General features: G+C 53.0%; 1 protein-coding gene across 1 annotated transcript in view; it reads right to left on the reverse strand.

Annotated features, from left to right (window-relative positions):
- Positions 1-36: 36 nt before the first annotated feature.
- Positions 37-22,032, reverse strand: part of Sptbn4 (spectrin beta, non-erythrocytic 4) — a 92,457-nt gene continuing 70,461 nt past the window's right edge. The window contains 16 exon segments of the mRNA XM_052712762.1: positions 37-1,103; positions 3,349-3,391; positions 3,537-3,710; positions 5,234-5,526; positions 6,079-6,151; positions 7,297-7,916; positions 9,002-9,198; positions 9,894-9,978; positions 10,067-10,205; positions 11,483-11,727; positions 13,010-13,390; positions 14,233-14,437; positions 15,432-15,562; positions 15,654-15,932; positions 17,316-17,405; positions 19,241-19,465. Of these exon segments, the coding sequence (XP_052568722.1) occupies positions 945-1,103; positions 3,349-3,391; positions 3,537-3,710; positions 5,234-5,526; positions 6,079-6,151; positions 7,297-7,916; positions 9,002-9,198; positions 9,894-9,978; positions 10,067-10,205; positions 11,483-11,727; positions 13,010-13,390; positions 14,233-14,437; positions 15,432-15,562; positions 15,654-15,932; positions 17,316-17,405; positions 19,241-19,465 (3,339 nt within the window). The 3' untranslated portion in view covers positions 37-944.

Genomic DNA, 22,032 nt, shown 5'->3' on the forward strand with positions numbered 1-22,032 from the left:
CTCCAATCCTCTCATATACGCGAAGAAACCAACATAGACTGTCAAAGCCAAAGGGTTTATTATAGGTACATACAGTGTGCGCCTGCCACACCGCCCCGCACCTCCGGCCCTGGCGGCGTCTCCAGGCAGCCACTGGGGCTGCCTGTAACCCTGATACCCCCACTCCCAGGGAGGTGCTCCAGCCAGAAGCATGCAGGGGGGAGGGCTTCCCCACCCCCTTCCCCTCGGGAAGTGGCATTTACAGCTGGATGGGGGAGGGGAGAGGAAGACAGTTTTGAACTTTGACTCCCCTCCTATTAAAAGCCTTCGCGGATGCGGGGCGGGGGACGGAGGGGGAGGTCTACATTTTTGCAAAAATAAACTAAGTCAGGAATTAACCGCATGGCGCTGAGATGGCGGGTGCAGGGGCTAAGGACCCCTTCGCTCCCTCTTCCCAGACAGATCAAGGCAGCATTGGAAGTGAGGTAAAGGCAGGGAGGGAGCGTGTCCCCTCCCCACCCCCTAGCACCCTGGATGGTCCAGGGGACCTCACCAGCGCCCCCGTGTCCATCCTTAGGGCGGAGAGGAGGCCAACGAATACCACCACCTCCCAGATCCCTCGCCACTCCAGCTTCTTGGGGCAGGATCTGACGATGGGGCAGGGGGCTTGGCTCAACTGGCTCCCTGCCCGTCCCCACCAAGCTCAGTTATTGCATAAAAAGAATGGAGCCCCAGCACCTGGGGTGGGGTTGGCGAGCGGGAAGGGACCAGATATGGCTATAGGGACAGCAATCCCCCACCACCATTTCTTGGAGTGCAGGAGAAGTCCCTTCCATTCCAGGGCCCACCATGACACATCCGCAGTCATTCCTGCCCTTGCGGATAAGAAGGTGTCTTTGTGTCCACAGTGCGGAGAGGAGGGGCGAGGAGACTTGTCAGACTCCAAGGGGGGAGGGTACCTGGAGTCACTTCCGGCGCCCGCTGGCCCTACGCTCCCCGCCCTCACGCTTGGGGTTGCCCTCATCTGTGGATGATGTGGTAGGTAGTGTCTGGCCCCAGCGGGCGATCTCGGCATGTTCTGCCACTGAGCTAGCCACAGCCTCCAGCCAGCCATTCATCTCCTCCTGGCGGAACAAGCAGGACAGGTCCGTATTTGGAGGAGGATCTCAACCACACTTCCCTCCCTGGCTTCTGCTGCTTCTCCTGTTATCCTGGTAACACTGACAGTGAGGTTAAGGGGACTCCTCTCTAGGCACTTCTGTGGATTTATTCACTCAAACAGAAGCAATAGCACTATCTATAAAACACCCTCCCCACACACTGAGACAAACAACCCCAACGAAGGGAAGCATTGAGCAGAAGCTTGCAGATCCCTGACAGTTACCAGGCCCTGTGCTAATTGGCCTCCATGTATCAACTTACTTCACTTTTTATAAAAGCTCTGAGATAAATTATTGTGGGGCCAGAAAGAGAGCTCAGTGGGTAAGGGTACACTGGAGCGGAAGGAGAGGGCTGACTCGGGCAGTCCTCTACCTCCACACAAAAAGCATAGTACATGGGCACCCACACAGATACTCATGAATACACACACAAAAATAAAATGTGACCGAGCAGGGTGGTGGGGCACCCCTTGGGAGTGCCCTTGGGAGGCAGAGGTAGGAGGATCTCTGTGAGTTTGAGGACAGCCTGGTCTATATAGAGAGTTCCAGGACTACATGGAGGAACCCTGTCTCAAAAAAGAAAAACAAAAACCAGAACTGGAGAGATGCTCCATGATTAAGAACACTGGCTGCCCTTTCATAGGGCCAGGATTCCATTCCCAGCACCCACCCGGAGGCTCACAAGCGTCTGCGACTCCTATTTCAGGGGATACACCACCCTCGTCTAGCCTTCGTGGAACACCAGGAAGCCACACAGTACACATATATACATGCAGGCAAACATACAGAAAAAATAAAAATACATCTTTTTTAAAAATTAAAAAGGATCTTTAAAAAAACAACCTCACTCTTTGATTTGTGTGATGTTTGAGACTGTGTTGGGGGGCAGGGCGTTGTGCTGTGTACATGTGTGGAGGCCAGAAGAGGATCCAAGCGACCCGCTGTATCACTCCCAGCCTAATTCCCTCCAGGCAGGGTCTCCCAGTGAACCTGGAGCTGGGTTCACCAGCTAGTGCCTGTGAATCTCCTGTCTTTCTTTGTCTGCTACAATTATGGGGTTATATGTAAGTCCATGGGCAGCCATGCCTGGCTTTTTTCTTTTTTTTAATGTGAACGCTGGGATCCAAATCATGTCCCCGGCTTGAACGGCAGCCTTCTGACTCCCTGAATCATTTCTCTAGCTCCTCTAGGGGACACTGGTTACACATCACACCAACTCTCTTTAGCTCAAAACACTGTGGTGCTCCCCACCCGCAGCCCAGTGCCCTCAGGATAAAATCCCCCGAATGTCCCCCCAGCACCCACAGATCTAGGCCCTGGGAACTTTTCTGGGACCATTTGCCTCACCACCACTGTGCTCCTGCAGCCGGCTGTCATGAGCCTTTGCAAGGCGGCCTTTTGGGTTGTCTCTATGGGGGTGGGGGGGGGGGGTCATACATCTTCCCTTCTTTTAGACAAGGTACCCCAGGCTGGCCTCAAGCTCACTCTGTAGCCCAGGATTGCCCCTCCTGCTTCCACCTGCCATTTGCTGAGATAACCGTGATCACTCCCTTTTTTTGGTGGGGAAGGGGGTTCAAGACAGGGTTTCTCTGTGTAGCTTAGCTGCCCTGGAACTCACTCTGTAGACCAGGCTGGCCTCAAACTCAAGAGATCTGCCTGCCTCTGCCTCCTGAGTGCTAGGATTACAAGTACCCACCGCCACCACCTGGCCTTATCGTGTGTGTGTGTGTGTGTGTGTGTGTGTGTGTGTGTGTGTGTGTGTATGTGTATGGGTGCCCTCGGAGGCCAGAAGAGGGTGTTAGATCCCCTGCAGCTATAGTCACAGGGAGTTGTGAGCTGCCCCACATGTGCTGGGAACCAAACTTGAGTCCTCTGGAAAAGCAGGGCGTGCTCTTCTTAACCACTGAGCCATCTCTCTAGAGCCTTGATGACTCACTTCTAAACTTACTCCTACCATCCAACTTCCAGCCTCCTCAGTGGCCATGGCAAAGAAGATGGACCTAGCTATTAGTGGCACCGGGCACCTTCCCTGATCCCCATCACCCCTGGCTCATGAAGTTCCTCTGGGCTCTCACTGCTTTCCCATTATCGCTCTTATAGGTCTGGCCTATGTGGTTCCTTCTACAGCCCCAACATTTGGGTTCAGGAACCAGTCAAGAAGCTATACCACTTAGAGATCAACTTATAGGGTGAAAGGACCAGATCTTACCTCATCTTTAGCCTGGAGCAAGAACTCACTGCCATCCTGGGTCCTGCAGGAGACACAGGACTTCAGGGATCCTGAGGGGCCCAATCCCTCTTCCCATCATCCACTGTCCATCAGGGGAACCAAGAGCCCACTGGGGAAATAAAGCAAAGCAGAGAACCCCCTCCCTTCTGCCCGTGGGAAGGACTCACTGGAGCTTGAAGACATGCTTCTTTTTCTTGTAGTCACTAGCCACCTCGCTGGTGGCTTTGTGCAGGCTGAGCAGTGGCTCCCCACCATGTGTGCCCCCCGATGCTGGCCCTTTGGCGTCCTTGTAGAAGCCTAGCTCCCCCTTGCTGAGCACACAGTACAGGCTCACCCATGACCTGGGGTGATGAGACGGTGATTAAGGCAGAGCTACAGAATTCTGCTTGGGAACTGTTCATCATTACCATCACAGAATTATGCAGGGTCTTGCTATCTCTGGACCATCCTATGTCTGGCCCTTCTTCCTAGCTACTTAGGCCAGGCTGTTCCTGTTCTGGGAGGTGTGGCTAGGGCCCCCAGAACCAAGAGTTTGCCTAGGATGGCCCATGCTGGGCTAAGCCTTGCTTGTCTCATTTCATACTGACTTTCATAAATGCAAGATACAAGCTGTTAGGATAGGGATAAAACCAGCAGTAGGTAGAATCCTTGCCTAGAATCCACTAGTGAGGAGTTGGGGTTATGTCTCAGTGGGAGAACATAAGGCCATGGGCTTGATCCCCAGTCCTGAAAAAAATTAAACTGATTCCTTTACAAGTCCTTGTTTTCATTCATTGGTCTCATTTTTTCCCACACATCACCTTCAAAACCCCGTTTCATTCAATAGTTCTCATTTCCCCACCCTTCGCCAAGTTCCTTCAAGGAAGATGTATTGCTCTATAGTTTGAAACAAGATCTGATCTCCTCAAATAGCCAAAGTCCCACTCTAGGAAGACATCCCCAGACAGGAAAATAACATTCAACAGAGTGTCCCTGTTCATTTCCACCTTGGTTTAGGGACAAGAGAGAAACAATTAACTACAGTCAGCACCAGCCAAGTCTGATCCTGCCCTGTTCATTTCATGTCTTGGGTCTAGATCTCACTATACCCTTTTTGACTCTTCCTGTCCCACATTCTGCATCTCAGTTGGACAAAAATATATTGGACAAGTACAAGATGAACTCACTCCAAAAGTAAACACGCACGCACCCAAACACGTACACGCACACGGGTTAGGGCCTGAGGAGATGGCTTGGAGAATAAGGCACTTGCAGCCAAGCCTTACAACCTGAGTTTGATCCCAGGGACGCACATGGTGGAAGGAGAGAACCGATTCCCACCAGTTGTCCCCTGACACTCACACACAACTTCCGCCCCAACACAAATAAATGTAATTTAGACAACTTAAAAAAAATCCGCTCATCTGGAAAACTGAGACAACTTCCAACACTCCAGCAGGTCTTCAGTTGAGGCTCTGTTCCTTTTCAGACCTCCACCGGAAATTTTATGAGTGGAGGTTGTGAGGTATGGGGTGTGGGGAATCCATTCCGCTCACGGATTGGATGCTATCTTGAAGCTCCAATTCACACCCCACTGGAATCACCTAGCTTAGACTCTACCTCCAGCTGCTCCTTAGCCATAGTCCACACCTGCGGTGGTCGCTGAGATTGAGTCCCAATTTATTCACGTTAGGGGCACTTCTGTCACGCTCCCATCTCGCTCGATCCACTTAGCTACTGGACACGCTAAAATTCGACCACGCCCCTCCCCTTCACGGGTTGGAGCCTTTGAATTTGAGCCCCGCCCCTCCTCCCGCCCAGCTACTCATTCATGAAACACCCCGAGCGGGCTCCCAGCCATCCAAAGCCCCGCCCACGCGCTCACCGGTTGGACGACTTGCGGTTAGCGTCGAGCTCGCGCTTGCGCAGAAGGAAGCCCTCGTGCTGCACTGTGTGAGTGGGCGGAGGCGGAGGAGCGGGGGCGGAGCCTCCCTGGGCAGGGGCGGAGCGCGAGCGCCGGCTTCCCCCGCCCTCACCACCCTCTCGTGGCCTTGGCCGCCGGCGCGGCTTGGGCCGGTCCCGTGCCCGCGGCCGATCGGGCCGAGGTGTCCGCTCGGGCGGCTCAAGCCCGTTGGGCAGGCGACCGGGGGGAAGTTCACGAGGCTGAGGCAGCGACGGCTGTGTGAATGAAGGGAGGGGGGAGAAGGGTACTGTCCATGATGACTAGGGGAGCATCCTGCTCGGGGAGCCTTAGGGCCAGGGCTCCCATCGGTCTGCAGGGCCACCTGTCTTGGAGGGCAACATGCGAAGACTCTCAGGGCTGAGGGGGGACCCCTTAAGTTTTGGGAATGGGTCATTCGAATTCAGACTTTGGAATTCTGGAAGCTGGGAGGTAGGGACAGGGTCTAAGGAGGTAGACTGTGCGTAGAATTTCTGTGTGAGGAATCTTGGTGTGGTCTTTTGTGTAGCTAATAAGGAAATTGGAAAGCCCACAAGGCTGGAGAAATAGGGAATCTAAAGTAGATGGGGGAGAGTTTAGAGTCTAATATGTATGTGTGGAGGGAGAAATAAGATTCCTGGGTCTGTGGCTCCATCTTTCTAAGGGAGAATATGGGGCCTCAGCTGACTGCAAGGTCCAGGGAGGGGGATGGGCCTAGGTCACGGTTGCTTCTGAGATCCTGGCCACTAAGAGGGCTTCTACCCCCCACCCGTCCCTGTAGCTCAACTTACCACCCCAGCAGGGAGCCCAGGGCCGGCCTCTTTCTCTTGCAGCTGCTCCACAATGTCAGCTAGGGTGGCCTTCCTGGAGAACAAGGGCAGAAGACCCAAATGAGATGTAGTACCTTTTGCTAGGGTCCTACTTGGCTGGACAGAGAAGCCTCCATACCACGCTCCTGCCCACAACTCAGAGGTCTCACACTTGTGTGTGCCTTGCACACCGTCGGTGTTCCTGACTTGATGTACAACCAAATCCCTCTCTTCAATTTTTTTGTTTGACTTTTTTCGTATTTTTATTTTTAATTTTTGTAAGTTTATATATATGTGTATCACGTGGGTGCCTGCTGCCCTCAGAGAACAGAGGAAGGCATTGGATCCCCTAGAGCTGGAGTTCCAGGCAGTTGTGAGCTACCCTATGTGGGTGTTGGGAACCAAACCCAGGTCCTCTGGAGAGCAGCAAGTGTTCTTAACCACTGAGCCACCTCTTCAGCGCTTGATGGATTTTTTTTTTTAAATCAGGATCTGACCTCTGGCCTCCCTGAGGATAACCTTGAACTCCTGCTCCTCCTGCTGCTACCTCCCAAGGATAGGAGTACAGGCAAGGGCCACCACATTCCAATGACTTGTTTGTTTTAGAGACAGAGTCTCAAATGTAACCCTGGTGCTCAGTATTGCAGAGTTGGTGGTCTGGGACTTGGTCCTCCTTCACATCTAAGGGCTGGGATCACACACCTGAGTCACTACACTCTGACATCTTTTGAGGTTTGTTTTCCTGAGACAGGGTCTTTCTGTGTAGCCCTGGCTGTCCTGGAACTCTCTGTAGACCAGGCTGGCCTGGAACTCACGGAGATCCGCCTGTCGATGCTTCCTGGGATTAGAGGCGTGTGCCACCACTTCCTGGCTGCCCTTTGAGTTTTAAGCAGAGCCAAAGGCAAGCTGGTGTCTTCGAGCTTTTAAACATAGTGTTGTCTTCTCTACACATCCCCCGAGCTTCCAAGCCCCCCCCCCCCCCCCCCGAGCTTCCAAGGCCCCCTGGACTCTCCCTCCCAGCTCTAAATGTTTTGGGTCTTCACTGTCTGGTGATAAGTCTGTTTCTGTCACTGATCCTGGACCTCCCGCCTTGGCCTCGGAAATGCAAGCACTACAGGCTGCAACCACCAGGCCCGGCCCTTGGGCCCTCCAGACCACCACTCTCCCTTCCCCGAATACCTTGGTTACAGAGGTCCTCACCCTTTGACCAGCTCTCCTCTGGTTGGAGTCTCCTGTTCGCTGGACTCCTGTCGCTCCAACCTCCGCTCCCGCCGCTCCCGCCGCCTCTCCATCTGCTCATAGCGACCCAGAGTAAGGCTGTGTGGTGCCTCATGGTCCGCGGACTCCTGGCGCTCGGGCCGCCGCCTCCGCGCAGCCTCCTCTGGTTGTTCGGTGGACTCCTGGCGTTCTGACCGTCGTCTCCGGGGCAGCTCCTCCGCACGATCCGCTGACTCCTGGCGCTCCGGCCGGGGCCGGAGCTGCTCTGTCACCGCCGGGGTCCCAGGGGTGTCCGTGGTGTCCAACGCTGCGGCTGTTGGAGCCGCGGGTTCTACCCTCCCCGAGGCCTCAGGTAGCCGGTCAATGCGCGGCTGGAGACGCTCGGGCTTGAGCTCCTGGCGCACATACCCAACCCGGGTCCGCACCTCCGCTGACAGCGTGTCCGAGGCCCGGCGAGCCAAGGGCTCCAGGCCCCTCTCATAGCCCCCTGGACGCAGCAAGGGCGCCGCCTTGGCCGCCAGCTCGGTGGGGTCCCCAAAGAACTTGCGCCCCAGCAAGGGGGTGGGTGGCTGCTTGCTCTGTTCTGCCTTGAGTTTCTCGATCTAGGGGTAGAAAGTTCAGGTCAGGTTGGGGAATGGTGCTGGGCACTCTCCCTCACTGCTTAACTTAGCTCCTCGGTTTTCAGCCACTGCCTGTTCTTGGCCAAGACCAAATTCCTGTTCTTTCCACAAACACCCAACACCCATTAATCTTGTAGGGGTGTAAGGGTCTCGCCTTTCTCTTCTCTCTCTCTCTCTCTCTCTCTCTCTCTCTCTCTCTCTGACTTCTGTCTGTCTCTGTCGCTGTCTCTCTCTGTCTCTGTCTGTCTCTCTCTCTCCCCCCTCCCCCCTGTGCTCCTCTCCCCTCCCTTCCCTTTTGCTTGTTTGGTCTTTGTTTTGCGGAGTGTTTTGTAGCGGGGAACTACACGGAAGACAGGGTTTCATGTAGCCCAGGCTGGCTCCAAACTCTGTATTACTGAGGATGACCTTGAGCTAACTTCTGATCCTGCCGCCTCCACCTCCCAAATGCTGGGAATGCAGGTATGAGCCACCACAGCTGACAGCTGAACAATCACTTTCTCTGGGTGCTTTTCTGACAACCCTCCCCACCCACACCTTCCTTAACAGTCCCCCTCAGGACCTCAAGGTTTTTAATCACAACAGGTCTTTTCATTCACAGTGTTCTTCAAGTCTCATAGTGGACTCCTCAAGACCAGACCAAGGGCTTCTGGGCTTCCACAGCCCCCTCAAATTCCCCCACCTCATCTCCCCAGACTCAGCCTATTTTCATCAATCTTGACCCCCCACCTTTTGCTTGGTTCTTTTTTTTTTTTTTTTTTTTTTTTCAAGACTGGATTTCTCTGTGTAGTTTTGGAGCCTTTCCTGGAACTCTCTCTGTAGACCAGGCTGGCCTCGAACTCACAGAGATCCGCCTGCCTCTGCTTCCCAAGTGCTGGGATTAAAGGCGTGCACCACCACCACCCGGCTTCTGGGTTGGTTCTTAGCTGTCAATTACAGGTCTGTCCCTCACTTAAAGCCCAGTAAGGATCCATGTCCAGTTGTGCCCAGTGTGGGGCTGGGCACCCAGAGCAGGTGCGTCAGCCTAATATAGAGAGATGGTGGGTGGGAAGCGGGATCTGGGGTCTGACCGTGGTCAAGCGCCGTAGAGAGCTGAACCTCTCCTCCCAGGCTGCCGCTGCTTTTCGGAAGGCCTCGTGTCGCCGGATAAGCTGTTCCACCTCGTCCACACTGCTGCCCAGCTCCCGGCTCTGCAGGAGTGGCTCCTGGGCTGTCAGCCAGGCATCAGCCACCACGGCCTCCTGAGCAAACTGGTGTACCTCCAGCACTGGGGACAAGCACAGGGGCTGAGGCACCAGGAGAGCCTCAGACCTTTCCCTGGGGTGGGAGCTATGGTTTTCTGGCCTTCCGTACCCTCAGGCTACACCCCCAGTCCAGCCTTGAGAGTAATGGAATTGTTATCTATTAAAAATAATACACTGTATTTATTGTGTGTGTGTATGAGGGTGCACTCTGTGGAGGTCTGAGGACAATCACATGGGGTCCGGGTCTCTCCTTTTACCAAGGAGGTCCTGGGGATCAAACTCAGGTCACTAGGCTTGCCAGCAAGTGACTTGATTTGCTGAGTCACCTCCCTACTCTGCAGACTGGGGATGTTTGGTTGCTTTGAGACAGGGTGTCATGGGACTACAGGGACGTGCCACCACGCTCATTTTATGAGGTTCTCGATACCGCACCCAGGGCTTCATGCATCTAAGCAAACGCTCTGCCAGTGGAGCTACACCCCCAGTCTCTGGGGCTACTGCTAAAGGTACCTATACCTCCCCCACTGATCAGCCATCAGGAGCTCAAAAGTAAGGCAGCCCCCTCATTCGCCTTCCCAGGCCCACAGGTTTGGTTCTGGAGACCCGAGGGTGGTATGCAAAGCATGCTCCTGTCACTTGTCACCCTCTGATCTAGGCCAGCCATGCTGAGGGACGCCCCTTGTGCTCCTGAGGCACTGGTGTCTAGGCCCTCACTCACTCTGCTGCAGCCACTCCCAGTGCCGGTCCCACTTCTCAGACACCTCCTCCTTCCGGGTTCCCAGCTTGTCCAGCTGTGCCTGGATCTGGGAGTGGGTGGGTGGGGTGAGAGAGGCATGGGGTATGCAAAAGGTAGGAGCAGAGAGGGGATGCCCCCCCGTGTTCCTCCCCCACCTCATCAGCCATGGCACTCTTGTTGTGTAGTAGGGAGCGCCCCAACTCCTGGCAAGCCGTCAGCTCAGGCACACGAGCCTCCAGTTCTGTCTTCAGGCCCTGGTGGTAGTTCATAAGCACCTCCACGGATGACACGTCCCTGCAGAGGGGAGGGGACAGGGATCTAAGCCGCATGCAGCCACCCTTAGCCTGCCCCTTAGATGCAGCTCCCCATGAGCACATTCACACTGCTGTTCTACAGAATCCCGGGACAGTGACCTGCTCTGGCCAAGTTCTGAGGGTCCCAGGGTCTTCACGAATTCAGTGATTTGAAGGTGCCAAATTTTTGCTTTAGTGCACCTGGAATTTCAAGTTCAATTTTCCTTCCTTCTCCTTCCCTTCTACAGGGTCTCGAGTAGCACATGCTGACCTGGAACTGGCTACGTAGCTAAAGAGGACACTGAACCCCTGATGTTCCTGCCTTCACCTCCCAAGTGCTGAGATTATAAGTGTGCACTGCCACTGAGCTTTACTTTCAACTTGTAAAAAAAAAATTAACGTTTTTCGAATTATTTTTTTTTCATTGGTGTTTTGCCATGAGTGTTGTCCCCTGGAATGGGAGTTACAAACAGTTTTGAGCTGCCATGTGGGTGCTGGGAATTGAACCTGGGTCCTCTGGAAGAGTAGTCAGTGCTCTTAGCCTCTGAGCCATCTCTCCAGCCCCAGTATTTTACCTTTTTGAAGTGGAGTCTCATGTAGCCCAACTGGCCTCAAACAGTATGTAGTTAAGGATACCCTTGATCTCCCGCCTCTACCTTCTCTGTGTTGGGATTACAAGCAAATGCCCCCAGACATGGCCTATTCTGTGCAACCCAGGGCCTCATGCATGCCAGGCAAGCGTTCTACCAAGTGAGCTACATCCTCGACTCTTGTGTTTGCTTTTTGTTTTGAGGCAGGGTCTTGCTAAGTTACCCAGGTTAGCCCTGAACTCATTCTCCTGCCTCAGCTTCCTGAGTATCTGGGTTGATAGGCCTGTGCCATTAGGATTAGCTCAGGTTTGACTTCTGATGAACACTGTCCCAAAACTACCGTGTAAGGATCTAAGCAGTAGGTTAAAGCTGCTGTATTTGCTTTAGCTACTGTCTCAAATGGTCTCCCAGCTTTCCATTCCTCCTGGCCAGGCCTTGGCCCATCCCATACTGTGACATGCCCACAGGGAGGCCAGTGTGAGCACCTGCATAGGATCGAGGACAGAAAGCACACTATGCCAAGCCTAAAAGGGATCCTCACTCATCTGAAGCACCGAGAACAGTGCCTGGCACACAGAGGCGCTGCCAGACTGCTCGCATTTCCTATGTGAAGGGGCTGTTGGAGGTCTGGGCAGCTATCGAAGACCACCAGAGGTAGGCAAAAAGCCCAAGATGAGGTAAGGGGCACCTGGGTTTGTCAGCTGCCCCGATCTGGCCCGCGATGCCGTCCATCCAGGAAAGCAGGTCACGGGCCTGGCTGTGGAAGCGCAGGGCGTCGGCCGTGGAGCTGACGTGCAGACGAGCATCCTCACAGGCTGCCAGCAGCTCCTTCCAGCCCTGCAACACCTCCTGCTCGCGGCTGGCGATGGCCTCGGCGTGCTCGCCCGCATACACCGTCCGCAGCTGGGCAGCCCCCTCCTGCAGCTGCCGTACCTGAGGGGCATGCCAGGTTGCGCACCCGCCCTGCGCTGGCACAGGCTCCGCCCTCCCATTCATCTGACTTGACCCAGCCTCCACCCTTCCCTCCTCCATCACCTGTGGCCCAAGTCCCTTCCTCTGTCCCCTCCCCAGTGGTCCAGGCTCCTCCCTTCCCCTTTTCCCCGCCCCTGTGTTCAGGCTCCTCCCTTTACTCCACCCCTGTAGCCCCGTTCTTCCCTTCTCTCCTTTGAGACCCAGGTCCTTGCCTTTCGACGGAAGCTCATCCCTCTTCCCTACCCACGTGGCTAAGGCTCCACCCTCTTTCTTCCCTAAAGCTCCCGGACGCCTTCGGACTTCCCCCGACTCATTACCACAGGTCCCTCAGGCCTGCTGCCTGGTCTTTCACTGACTTACCTGTGTTCTGGCTTTTATCTTTACTGCCAGGCTTCCTTCATGATGCTGCCTCAACTTTTGATCTGATAACTCTATTTCTGCCGTGTCCATTGCCTACTTTTTCACACAAGTCCACCTTTCTCTTCTCTCAGAGCCATCTGATTTTCCCAGGCACCTTCTTTCCACCCTGGTGCCTATTTGGTATAATCCCCCCACCCCTTTTTCTTCTGTTCCATTTACGTCAGACCTACGTTACCTACTAGCAACCCAGTTTCCAAATACTTATTCAATTTTTGTTTTGAGTCAAGGCTAGCCTCAAGTTCAGGATCTTCCTGGGGATTACACGGGTGTGATGTTATGTCTGGTAGACATACATCACATAAATTACATTACATAAATTGCTTTTTTCTTTTTCTTTTTCTTTTCTTTTCTTTTTTAGACAAGGTCACACTCTGTAGCCCAGGCTGGCCTTGAACTCTTGACAATCCTCCTGTCTCAGCCTCCCAAGTGCTAAGGTTTCAGACATGAGCTACCATTTCCAGCTTAGATCATTCTGTTTCTGATAGAGTCAGGAGGCTCACTGCAAGTTCAAGGCCAGCCTGATCTACATAATAAGTCTGAAGCCAGTCAGGGCTATCTGTCTTTTTAAAAAAATTAAAATAAGTAATACGTTTCATTCAGCATTTCCACCCCCCCCACCCCCGCATCTCGACTGGATTCCTTGGCACCATGAAAGATATCTACTTTCTATCTGCCCAGTTTCCTCTTGTCCCCAGGCTGCTTTCTCTGTCCACTGCCAGCCTGTGGACTCCACAGCAGTTGTTCACTCTGTTGCCTACATGCCCAGCCACACTACTCAGGCCCTCCCACTTGGCTCTACGGCTGCCGGCTGCCGGCACCCCACCTGGGACACGAGGAGCTGCAGGTCGTGCTCAAAGGCTCGCAGGGTCCGCTGCATGGAGCTGGCACTGGGTCTGGGCTCAGGTGGTGCGGTCAAGCGGGGCAGCCGCCTCCGCTTCTCCTCAATCTGCCCTTGGAGCTCTCGGGCATCGCTGAAGAACTTATGGAGCTCCCGAGAGGCCGCCAGCAGCTGGGCCCGAGTGCCCATGAGCTCCAGCAGTTCGGCCCAGGCCTCGTTCAGCCCGTCCTTCCATTCGGCCATGGTGGCCGCCGCTGTGTGGCCGCACTCAATCAGCTCGTCCACCATCTGGTTGACCGCCGCCAGCCGCTCCCGCCCTGCAGTTCCGGTCTCACTGGCGAACTCTGAGAATTTCTCCTGTAGCACCTGGGACGAAGGGTGGGGTGAGAAAAGACGGTTAAATGGGTGACAATGCCCCAGCCCCTTCCAACCTGTTACCATGTGGCAGATAGGAATCATGATACGAAGCATCATTGTAATAAAATAGTATCTAATAGTTCTTGAACATTTTGTAGCAATAATAGAAATAGTAAATTATAAAAAAATATGATATATAGTATTAATAACTAACACCATGCTGTGCATTGAGTGTACCAGGTGTGGTGTTTTGTGTGTATGTGTGTGACAGGATCTTAGGTAGCCAAGGCTGGCTTGAAACTTACTATGTAGCAAAATGACCAGAACTCCTGATTCACCTGCTCCCACCCTCTCAGGTGCCACAAGTGCTTCTACCTGTTACAGTGTATAAATGCCCGTATATCAGGGCCATGGGGCGAGGAGGAAATTCGAAAGGAAGCCCAGAGGCCTTCATAGGATACACTGTGGCTGCTAGTATCGTTGGTATGTGGTGGTTTGAATAAGAAGGGTCCGCATAGGCTCATATGTTCGAATACTTGGTCCCTAGTTGGTGGAACTCTTTGGGAAGGATTAGGAAGCATTGCCTTGTTGGAGAAAGTGTGTCACTGGGGGAGGGCTTTGAGGTTTTAAAAGACTTGGACCGTTGCCAGTGTCCCTCTCTCTGCCTCCTACTTTTGGATCAAGATGTGAACTCCCAGCTGTTCCTGCCACCATACCTTTGCTCCGCCATCATGGACTCTAACCCTCTGAAACGGTAAGCCCAACTGAACGCTTTCTTTTATAAGCTGCCTTGGTGTTTTGTCACCACAACAGAAACGTAACTAGGACATGGAATTCATGAGACGCCTCACCGACACATGCTCGAAGTCCTGGCCCAGCTCCGGTGAGCCAGCCACCACCTCCTTCTCAGCGATCCAGTGTTCCAGCTCGTCCACCTGCCGGCTGAGCTGGTACAACCAGTACTGTTGTTCCAGGCTCACCCTGCGTTCTTCCCCCAGCTCCTTGAGCGCCACATAGAGGCGATCCACCTGCGACTGTCGCCGGCTGATCTGCTCGCTGATGGTGGAGATAGGGGACAAGAGAGAACCCCCTAAGGTTTCTGGGGGCACCTGTAACCTCCCCTCCCAAGGCAGGACTGTCTCCTCCTGAATCTTTGTCAGGGTCCTGTCTCTTAAGATCCCCTCTTGGTGGGGCTGTTTTCTGTACGTCCGGCACCGAGCTAGCCTGGTAGTCAGTACTGTAGCGGTAATAGTAAGTGATACTAAAAATATAATAACATAGTATCAATAACTAACATTTTGCTATTACTAGGCACTTGAGTGCACCATGAATGATGTTTTTTGCTTTGTTTTGTTTATTTTATGGCAGCGGCGCCCATGCTGGCCTCAAATTCTCTATGTAGCCAAGGATGACTGGAATTCCTGGTCTCTCACTGCTGTTTTCATAATCGGATACACTCACACACACACCCCCAGCCCTACCCAGCATCTTTTATTGGTTTTGTTTATTCGTCTAGTTTCTATCTGTGGCCCCTTGTTGCTCCACAATGATGTGTTCAGGGTTCCTAACTCCCTCTTCAAGACCCAGCCAAGAGGTCTACCTTCAATCTCAATCTCTAGGCTTCTGGACATAGGTCTTGATCTGTGGTCCAAGATCCCACCCCTGAGCCAAGCCTCCTAGAGGCTCAGTGAGGTCACATCACGAAGCTATACCAGGAAGGCTCAGGCCCACCCCCATTCTGATTTCAGCTCTCTAGGTTTTCCAGTCCTCCTAAATGCTGTCTGTAAGATGACTCCTGCCTGTCCTGGCTATAAGCCATCTATTTATCTCTCTGTCTTTTTCTCTCTTCCAGATAGGATCTATGTGACCCTTTCTGGTCTGGAATTCTATTGACCAGGCTAGTCTCAAATTTGCAGCATTCCTCCTGTTTCAGTCTCCTGAGTACTGGGAATACGTGAGTGCCCCATCAAACCTGGCTCTGCTACTGTAACTCAGAGCTAGCCCTTTTGGACCCTTCCCTCGGAACTGGCCCCCGGCCCTGCCTGCCCACCTGTCTGGGTGTCCCATCTCCAGGAGCGCCCGGCACTGGCGCGACAGCTGTGCAATGCTTTCCTCGTAGTTCTCCACGCCCTGCTCCAGTTGCAAGTGCTTCTTGAGCAGCTGCAGGGTGCTCTGTTCATCCTAGGGGCACAAGGCGCCCGCGATGAGGCTGCAAAGGCCGGGCCCCTGGCTCCGGCGTCCCCGGACCCCCTCACCCCTGCTCTGGGCGCACCTTGCCCTTGTCCTCACTCATCATGAGCAGCTCCTGCTCGCCCAGCCACGCCTCCACCTCCGCCACATCAAAGTAGTACTGTTCCACCTGGAAGGCTGCGTCCAGCGTCTGCTGCCGTCGTTCTGCGGCCTCCCGCAGTCCCGCCCAAGCGCTCTGCAACTGCTCCTGGCCGCGGCGCACAGCCTCGGCCTCGGGGCTGCGCAGCGAGGCCAGCGCGCCCGCGCGCTCCAGCACCTCTTCCAAGCGCGGCCCGTGAGCCTGGATCTCCCGCCGCAGGCCCTGTGAACGAGACGTCGAGTGGAAAGGGGGAGATCAAAGACTCCACGACACACCGAGACCCTCTGTAACTGGCAGGGCCACTGAGCTAGAATGGACACCCTCAAATCTCCTGCCACTTGCCAGGTACTACTCACTCATACCCCCATGCTGTAGGTGGGAAAACAAGCCTGGAGGATGACTCCAAAGACCGTACTGTCAAGTTTGGAGATGTAAGACAAGGCCCTTTGGGAGGGCTGCTGTGAGACGCTGTCTTTCTGGACTCACAGCAGCTGTCACTGTCTACCTAAGTCCTGCACATGATTGAGCTACTGAGAACCCCAGCATGATGGGGAGTGACTCTCAAGGCACCACCCCTAGCTAAGGATGTATTGGCAGCTTATGGCTGGAAGAAGAGCACTCATTTGTAGTGAGATTGAACTAGGACCTTTGGAAGGCTAAGAAAGCACTCTACCCACTGAGTCACACCCCAGCCCCTCACTGGAGGACTCTAGGCAGGGGCTCTACCACTGAGCCACACCCCAGCCCCTCACTGGGGGATTCTAGGCAGGGGCTCTACCACTGAGTCACACCCCAGCCCCTCACTGGGGGATTCTAGGCAGGGGCTCTACCACTGAGCCACACCCCCAGCCCCTCACTGGAGGATTCTAGGCAGGGGCTCTACCACTGAGCCACACTCCCAGCCCCTCACTGGGGGATTCTAGGCAGGGGCTCTACCACTGAGCCACACCCCCAGCCCCTCACTGGGGGATTCTAGGCAGGGGCTCTACCACTGAGCCACACCCTAGCCCCTCACTAGGGGATTCTAGGCAGGACCTCTACCACTGAGCCGTGGCCCAGCCCCTCACTGGGGGATTCTAGGCCTTTACCCACTGAACCATCTCACTGGTCTCCTTGTGTGAAGTTTTTGAGAAGTTCTCTTTGGCCTTGAAGGTAATCTGTAAACCTGCATCTGTTGGAGGCCATTCCCCACCAATTAAAGAGAAGACTGTGATCTGATAACAACGCTAACTCAGAAACAACAGCAAAAATGAAGCAGAGACTCACGACAGACTCAGACTCTACCTGCTATCCAGGCTTGTCAAGGACAAGAGACAAGTCATTCTCTTGCTCTCATCTACTTACCTAGTTACTTTTTCATTTTTATTTTTATTTCATGTGCATTTGTGTTTTTGCCTGCGTGTATGTCCATTTGAGGGTGTTGGACTCCCTGGAACTGGAGTTATAGACAGTTGTGAGCTGCCATGTGGGTGCTGAGAATTGAACCCGGGTCCTCTGGAAGGGCAGCCAGTGCTCTTAGCCGCTGAGCCATCTCCCCAGACACCTTATCTAGCTATTTAACTGACTTCTTTCCTAACACTCACACCCTCCCCTGGCTCAGCTCACCTGGTTCTTTTTGATGTGCTGCTGGACAGCCTGCAAGCCGTTGCCTCGCTCTGTCTGTAGGGCCAGCGGTAGCCGCTCTTGAACCCATGCCTGGGGAGGACACAGGGGAGGATCAGGGAGAGAGTGCACCCAAGGATCACTGCCTCCCAACTAGCCTTCAGGCCCCTGGACACGCATCAACACCCTTCCTCGCCTCAGCCCCAGCCTGGACGGTGGCCTCCTGAGTGACACACTCTATCCTGCTCTCCGAACTTGAGGCAGACACCTGCTTAGCTTTGGCCTCCAACATGCAGGCACTGCTTCCTGGAGTTCCCTTCCCATCCCTCTCACCCCATCTTTCCTCAGTCCGGATATCCTTTGCTGCAAGCCGCAGGAAAACGTAATGGAATTCAGCTACTATCACAAAAGCTACTACTTGGAAACGTCAAGGACTTTTCCAAAAGTCAAGCATCCAAGGCCAAATGATCTCCTGAACTAAGGTAACACCCTTATGGAAACAACGCCTGCTCCTAGGTCAGGAGGATAGCTTTATTTCTTGTGCAATTTTAGCTGAGACCCTCCTTTCTTATACAGCCTTACTAACACTATAGACTCCTAACTTCTTACCTAACACTTCCAGGAATGGAGATTGAGCACATAAATTCCCTTCTTGATATACTAACCAATCACTAGCTCTCAGTTAACCTCCTCCTTTACCACTCCCTTTTTGGGTTATAAAAGAAAGCCTGATGGTCACTGCCTGAGGAAAACTCTTGTCTGCCTTTGTGACCCTGTAACAATTCAAGCCTGGTGGTGACCTTGCTTTAGCTAGAACACTGCTATTGCATGGGTATATAACTGTAAACCTCAGAGACTGGGAGAGGATTTTGACTGGAGAACTAGAGGATGAGATGGAAGATGAGGAAGAGCCAGATGGGGAAGGACAAGATGAGAAAAGACCAAGATGGGGCAGAATTGAGATGAGAGAATTAAGATAGAACTTAGAGGGACAGCAGATAAATGCAGAGAGAAATCAGGCAAGAAAGGAGCTAGGCACGAGAACAGAACTGAAGCTGTGTAGATAGGATTTTATCCCAGGGGAATAAAGTAGACGGACAAAGAGCTCGGTGTACTTAGATTCATTTCCCGAAAATAATTCTTGCTGTTCATAGCTTCTCTTCTGGGCCCCTGGGAAGAATATTATTAAGGCTGGTCTTTAATAATATTTGAGAATCCTTTGCACCAGGAAGTCCCTTACCCTCTGACTTTACCCTCAGAGTCACCATCATGGCCCTCGCCACCCTAGGGGGTCACTGCCTAGGGGCAGGGCTCATGAGCCTTCTATGTCAAGCAACAGAGGACAGCCGCCACAGGGCCTGGCCAAGAACGAGAGAAAGAGAGAGAGAGAGAGAGAGAGAGAGAGAGAGAGAGAGAGAGAGAGAGAGAGAGAGAGAGAGAGAGAACAGATGAGTGAGTGGATGGATGAATGATTGCACCGATGAATATTCGGATGAGATGATTGCAAATGAATGGAGTCAGGAACCAAGACCAATGAGCGGAAAAAGCACACGACTTCATGGCCGGAGTGCCGGGCGCAACTTGTAACCCCAGCCCTTGGGAGGTGGCGGCAGGGGATTTAGAGTTCAGTCATCCTCAGCTGCATAACCAGTTCCAAGCCAGCCTGGACCACACGAGACTGTCTCAGACAGCCAAAAGAAAGAAAGAAAAAGAGAGAAGACAAATCGCTTCATGAGCAAATGAAATGAGTAACTCGGGTAAACGAAGTGAAGGAGTGAAGAACAACCCATCTAACTAACTCTCACCCCGGGACAACCCAGGCTTCATTCACTCCCTGCGCTCCTAGCGTCAGTCCTCAGCCTTACATCCCGCCCCATCTTCGAGTCCGCGCCCCCAGTCCCCACGCACGCACGCACGCCCCTCCTCACCAGTTCGTCGTCCAGGTCATGTGCCACTTGATGCAGCTCCTTGGAGGCCAGCAGCAAGCGGCGGCGCTCCTGCAGTGGCTCCAGCAGGCGCACCAAGCGCTCGCCCACCGCGCTCTGCCGCTCGCCCACCAGCTCCTTGCTCGCCTGTTCCAGCGGCAGCGCCGCCGTCTGTGCCTGCAGCTCGCCCACCTCACGGCACCACTCCTCCACCTGAGACTCCATGGACTGTGGGGACAGGGGTACGGTCAGCAGTCCTACCCTCCCCCCAGGCTCCTTATTGTGACAAGGCACTCACCTGGACAGGTCATTTCACTCTCCCTCTGTTGAATGCTCCCCAGGAGAACCACCCTCCCTCTGCACGAGTCTATGTGGCTCTATACCAGTCCCTACCTCGGGAGGCTTTGCTTAGGTGTGGTGGGTTCGAGTCCTTCTGCCAGGTATGTTCTTCCTTGTCAATCAGTTTTCAGCTCAAATGTTATTTTCTCTAAGAATTTCAAAGGACCACCTCTCCCCACAACCACAATTGTCCATCCATTCACGCATGGACTTTCTTCAAAGTTGAATGGATCTTGGTTTTACTGTAGGAAACTGAGGCCCAGTGAAGTAATTGGACTAATAATGACTCCATCTTGTCAGCTATGAAACCAAACACAAAGCTACAGTGATTTGGAGGCTGGGGTGTAGCTTGGTTGGCACAGTGCTTGCTCGGTGTGCAGGACACCCTGCCTTCCATGCCCCAGTACCACAGAAGACCAAGTGTGGTCATCCAAGCCTATAATTCTCGCACTCGAGAGGTAGAGGGGAAGAATCGGGAGTTCAAGGTCAGCCTGGGATACACAAAATCTGCCTTCAAAAAAAAAAAAAGCCTAAATACACAGGAAAATTAATATATCTTATAGCATTTGAAATCCCCGAAGATTAATGAATGGGCCCAGGGCCAAACAGCTAGCCGATTTACCTGGACCCTTTCTTTGCTTTTAAACAGCTACAGACGGGCTAAAGTCTTCAAGGGAATGAGTAAACCTGTAAATTAGGAGAAGAAAAGCCACCAAATGTTCTGAGAGTGTTGGGGGAGGGGCTTTCCAAGAATAAAAACCAATAGGGCGAATAATGCTAAATCTGACCACATTAAGGCACGTCTACACTGGACCCATGTCACGAACAACGCACTCGAAGGCAGACCACTAACAGAAGAGACATTTCAAAGACATTTGAGCAGGAAGCCTTTTTTTTCTCTTTTTTTTTTTTTGCATGTATTTGTTATTTGTGTGTGTGAGTGTGAAGTCATGCGTACATGCGCCATGGTGCACATGGGAAGTCAGAGGACAACTTGAGGGAGCTGATTCATTCCTTCTACTGTGTGGCCTGGGGGTCAAATCAGGTCATCAGGCTTGGTGGCAAGTGCCCTTACCCGCTGAGACATCACTCTCTTTTCTTAAGATTTATTTATATTTTTATTTTTGTGTGTGCATGTTTCTCTGTGTGTATGCCAAATGTGTGCAGGTGCCTGTGGAGGCCAGAAGAGGGTGTTAGATCCCCTGGAGCTATAGTTACAGGTGGCTGTGAGCTGCCTGATGTGGGTGCTTGGGAACCAAATTTGTATCCTCTAGAAGAGCAGTATGTGATCTTTAATATTTTGCTTTTATGTGTAAATATCTTGCCTGCATGTATGTCTGTACACTACATATGTGTGTGCCTGGTGCCCTTGTGGGCACAGAACAGGGCATTGGATCCTGTGGAACTGGAGACAGTGTGGTGATTTGAATGAGAATGGCCCTGTAGGCTAACCTGTTTGAATACTTGGTTCCCAATTGGTGGAACTGTTTGGGAAGGATTAGGAGGTGTGGCCTTGTAGAGGAGGTGTGTCACTAGGCTTTGAGGTTTCAAAAGCACACCATTCCCAGTTAGCTCTCTCTCCTCTGCCCCATGCTTATGGATCAGTTGTAAGCTCTCAGCTACCGCTCCAGTGCCATGCCTGTCTGCCTGCTGCTATGCCCCGCCCCCCATGATAGTCATGGACCCTACTACCCTTTGGAACCAGGAGCCCCACATTAAATGCTTTCCTTTATAAGTGGCCTTGGTCATGGTGTCTTATGACAGCAATAAAAAAAAAAGCAGTAACTAAGAGACAGTGTGAGCCTCCACATGTCTTGGGAACTGAGGGGTCCTCTGCAAGTGCAGCTGAACCGCATCTCCATCCCCTTCCTCTCTCTCTCTTTTTAGACAGATTCTCAAGTAGCTGAGGCTGGCCTCAAACTCAAACTCACTATATAGCCAAGATGACCTTGAACCCCTGGTCTTTACCTTCACCTCTCAAATTCTGGGGCATCGCCATGACAGGTTAAGACTGGTTTCTTTAAAACACTCAGAGATGTCCTCCCTCATCCTCCAACCTGCTCCCGCTCCCTTGTCTATGTAACAGGAATCACCCTTAACAGATAAGCACCCGTTAAAGCCGGGGTTCTTTTTGGAGATGGTCTTTCTCTGTAGCCCTGACTGGCCAGAAGCTCATGGGGGACCCCCTCCCTTACCATCCTGAGTGTTGGCATCATGGTGTCACAGCTGCACACTCTGCTATGAATGACTGGCTTCACTCACGTGTTTTCAAATTACTCCCCTGCTTCTAGAATGTGAGCCTCCTGAGCACAGGGCCGGGCTAGATCACTGCTCTGTACAGGTGTCTGGAACAGTATCTGGCACACAGTAGGCCTCTCCTGTGATATGTGCAATGCGTGAAAGAATAATGTCAGCAAGAGGGGGAGCTGGCTCAGCAGTTAAGAGCACTAACATTG

Source organism: Peromyscus californicus, unplaced genomic scaffold (assembly GCF_007827085.1).
Source record: "Peromyscus californicus insignis strain IS unplaced genomic scaffold, ASM782708v3 Scaffold_4__1_contigs__length_199733344, whole genome shotgun sequence".
NCBI lineage: Eukaryota > Metazoa > Chordata > Mammalia > Rodentia > Cricetidae > Peromyscus > Peromyscus californicus.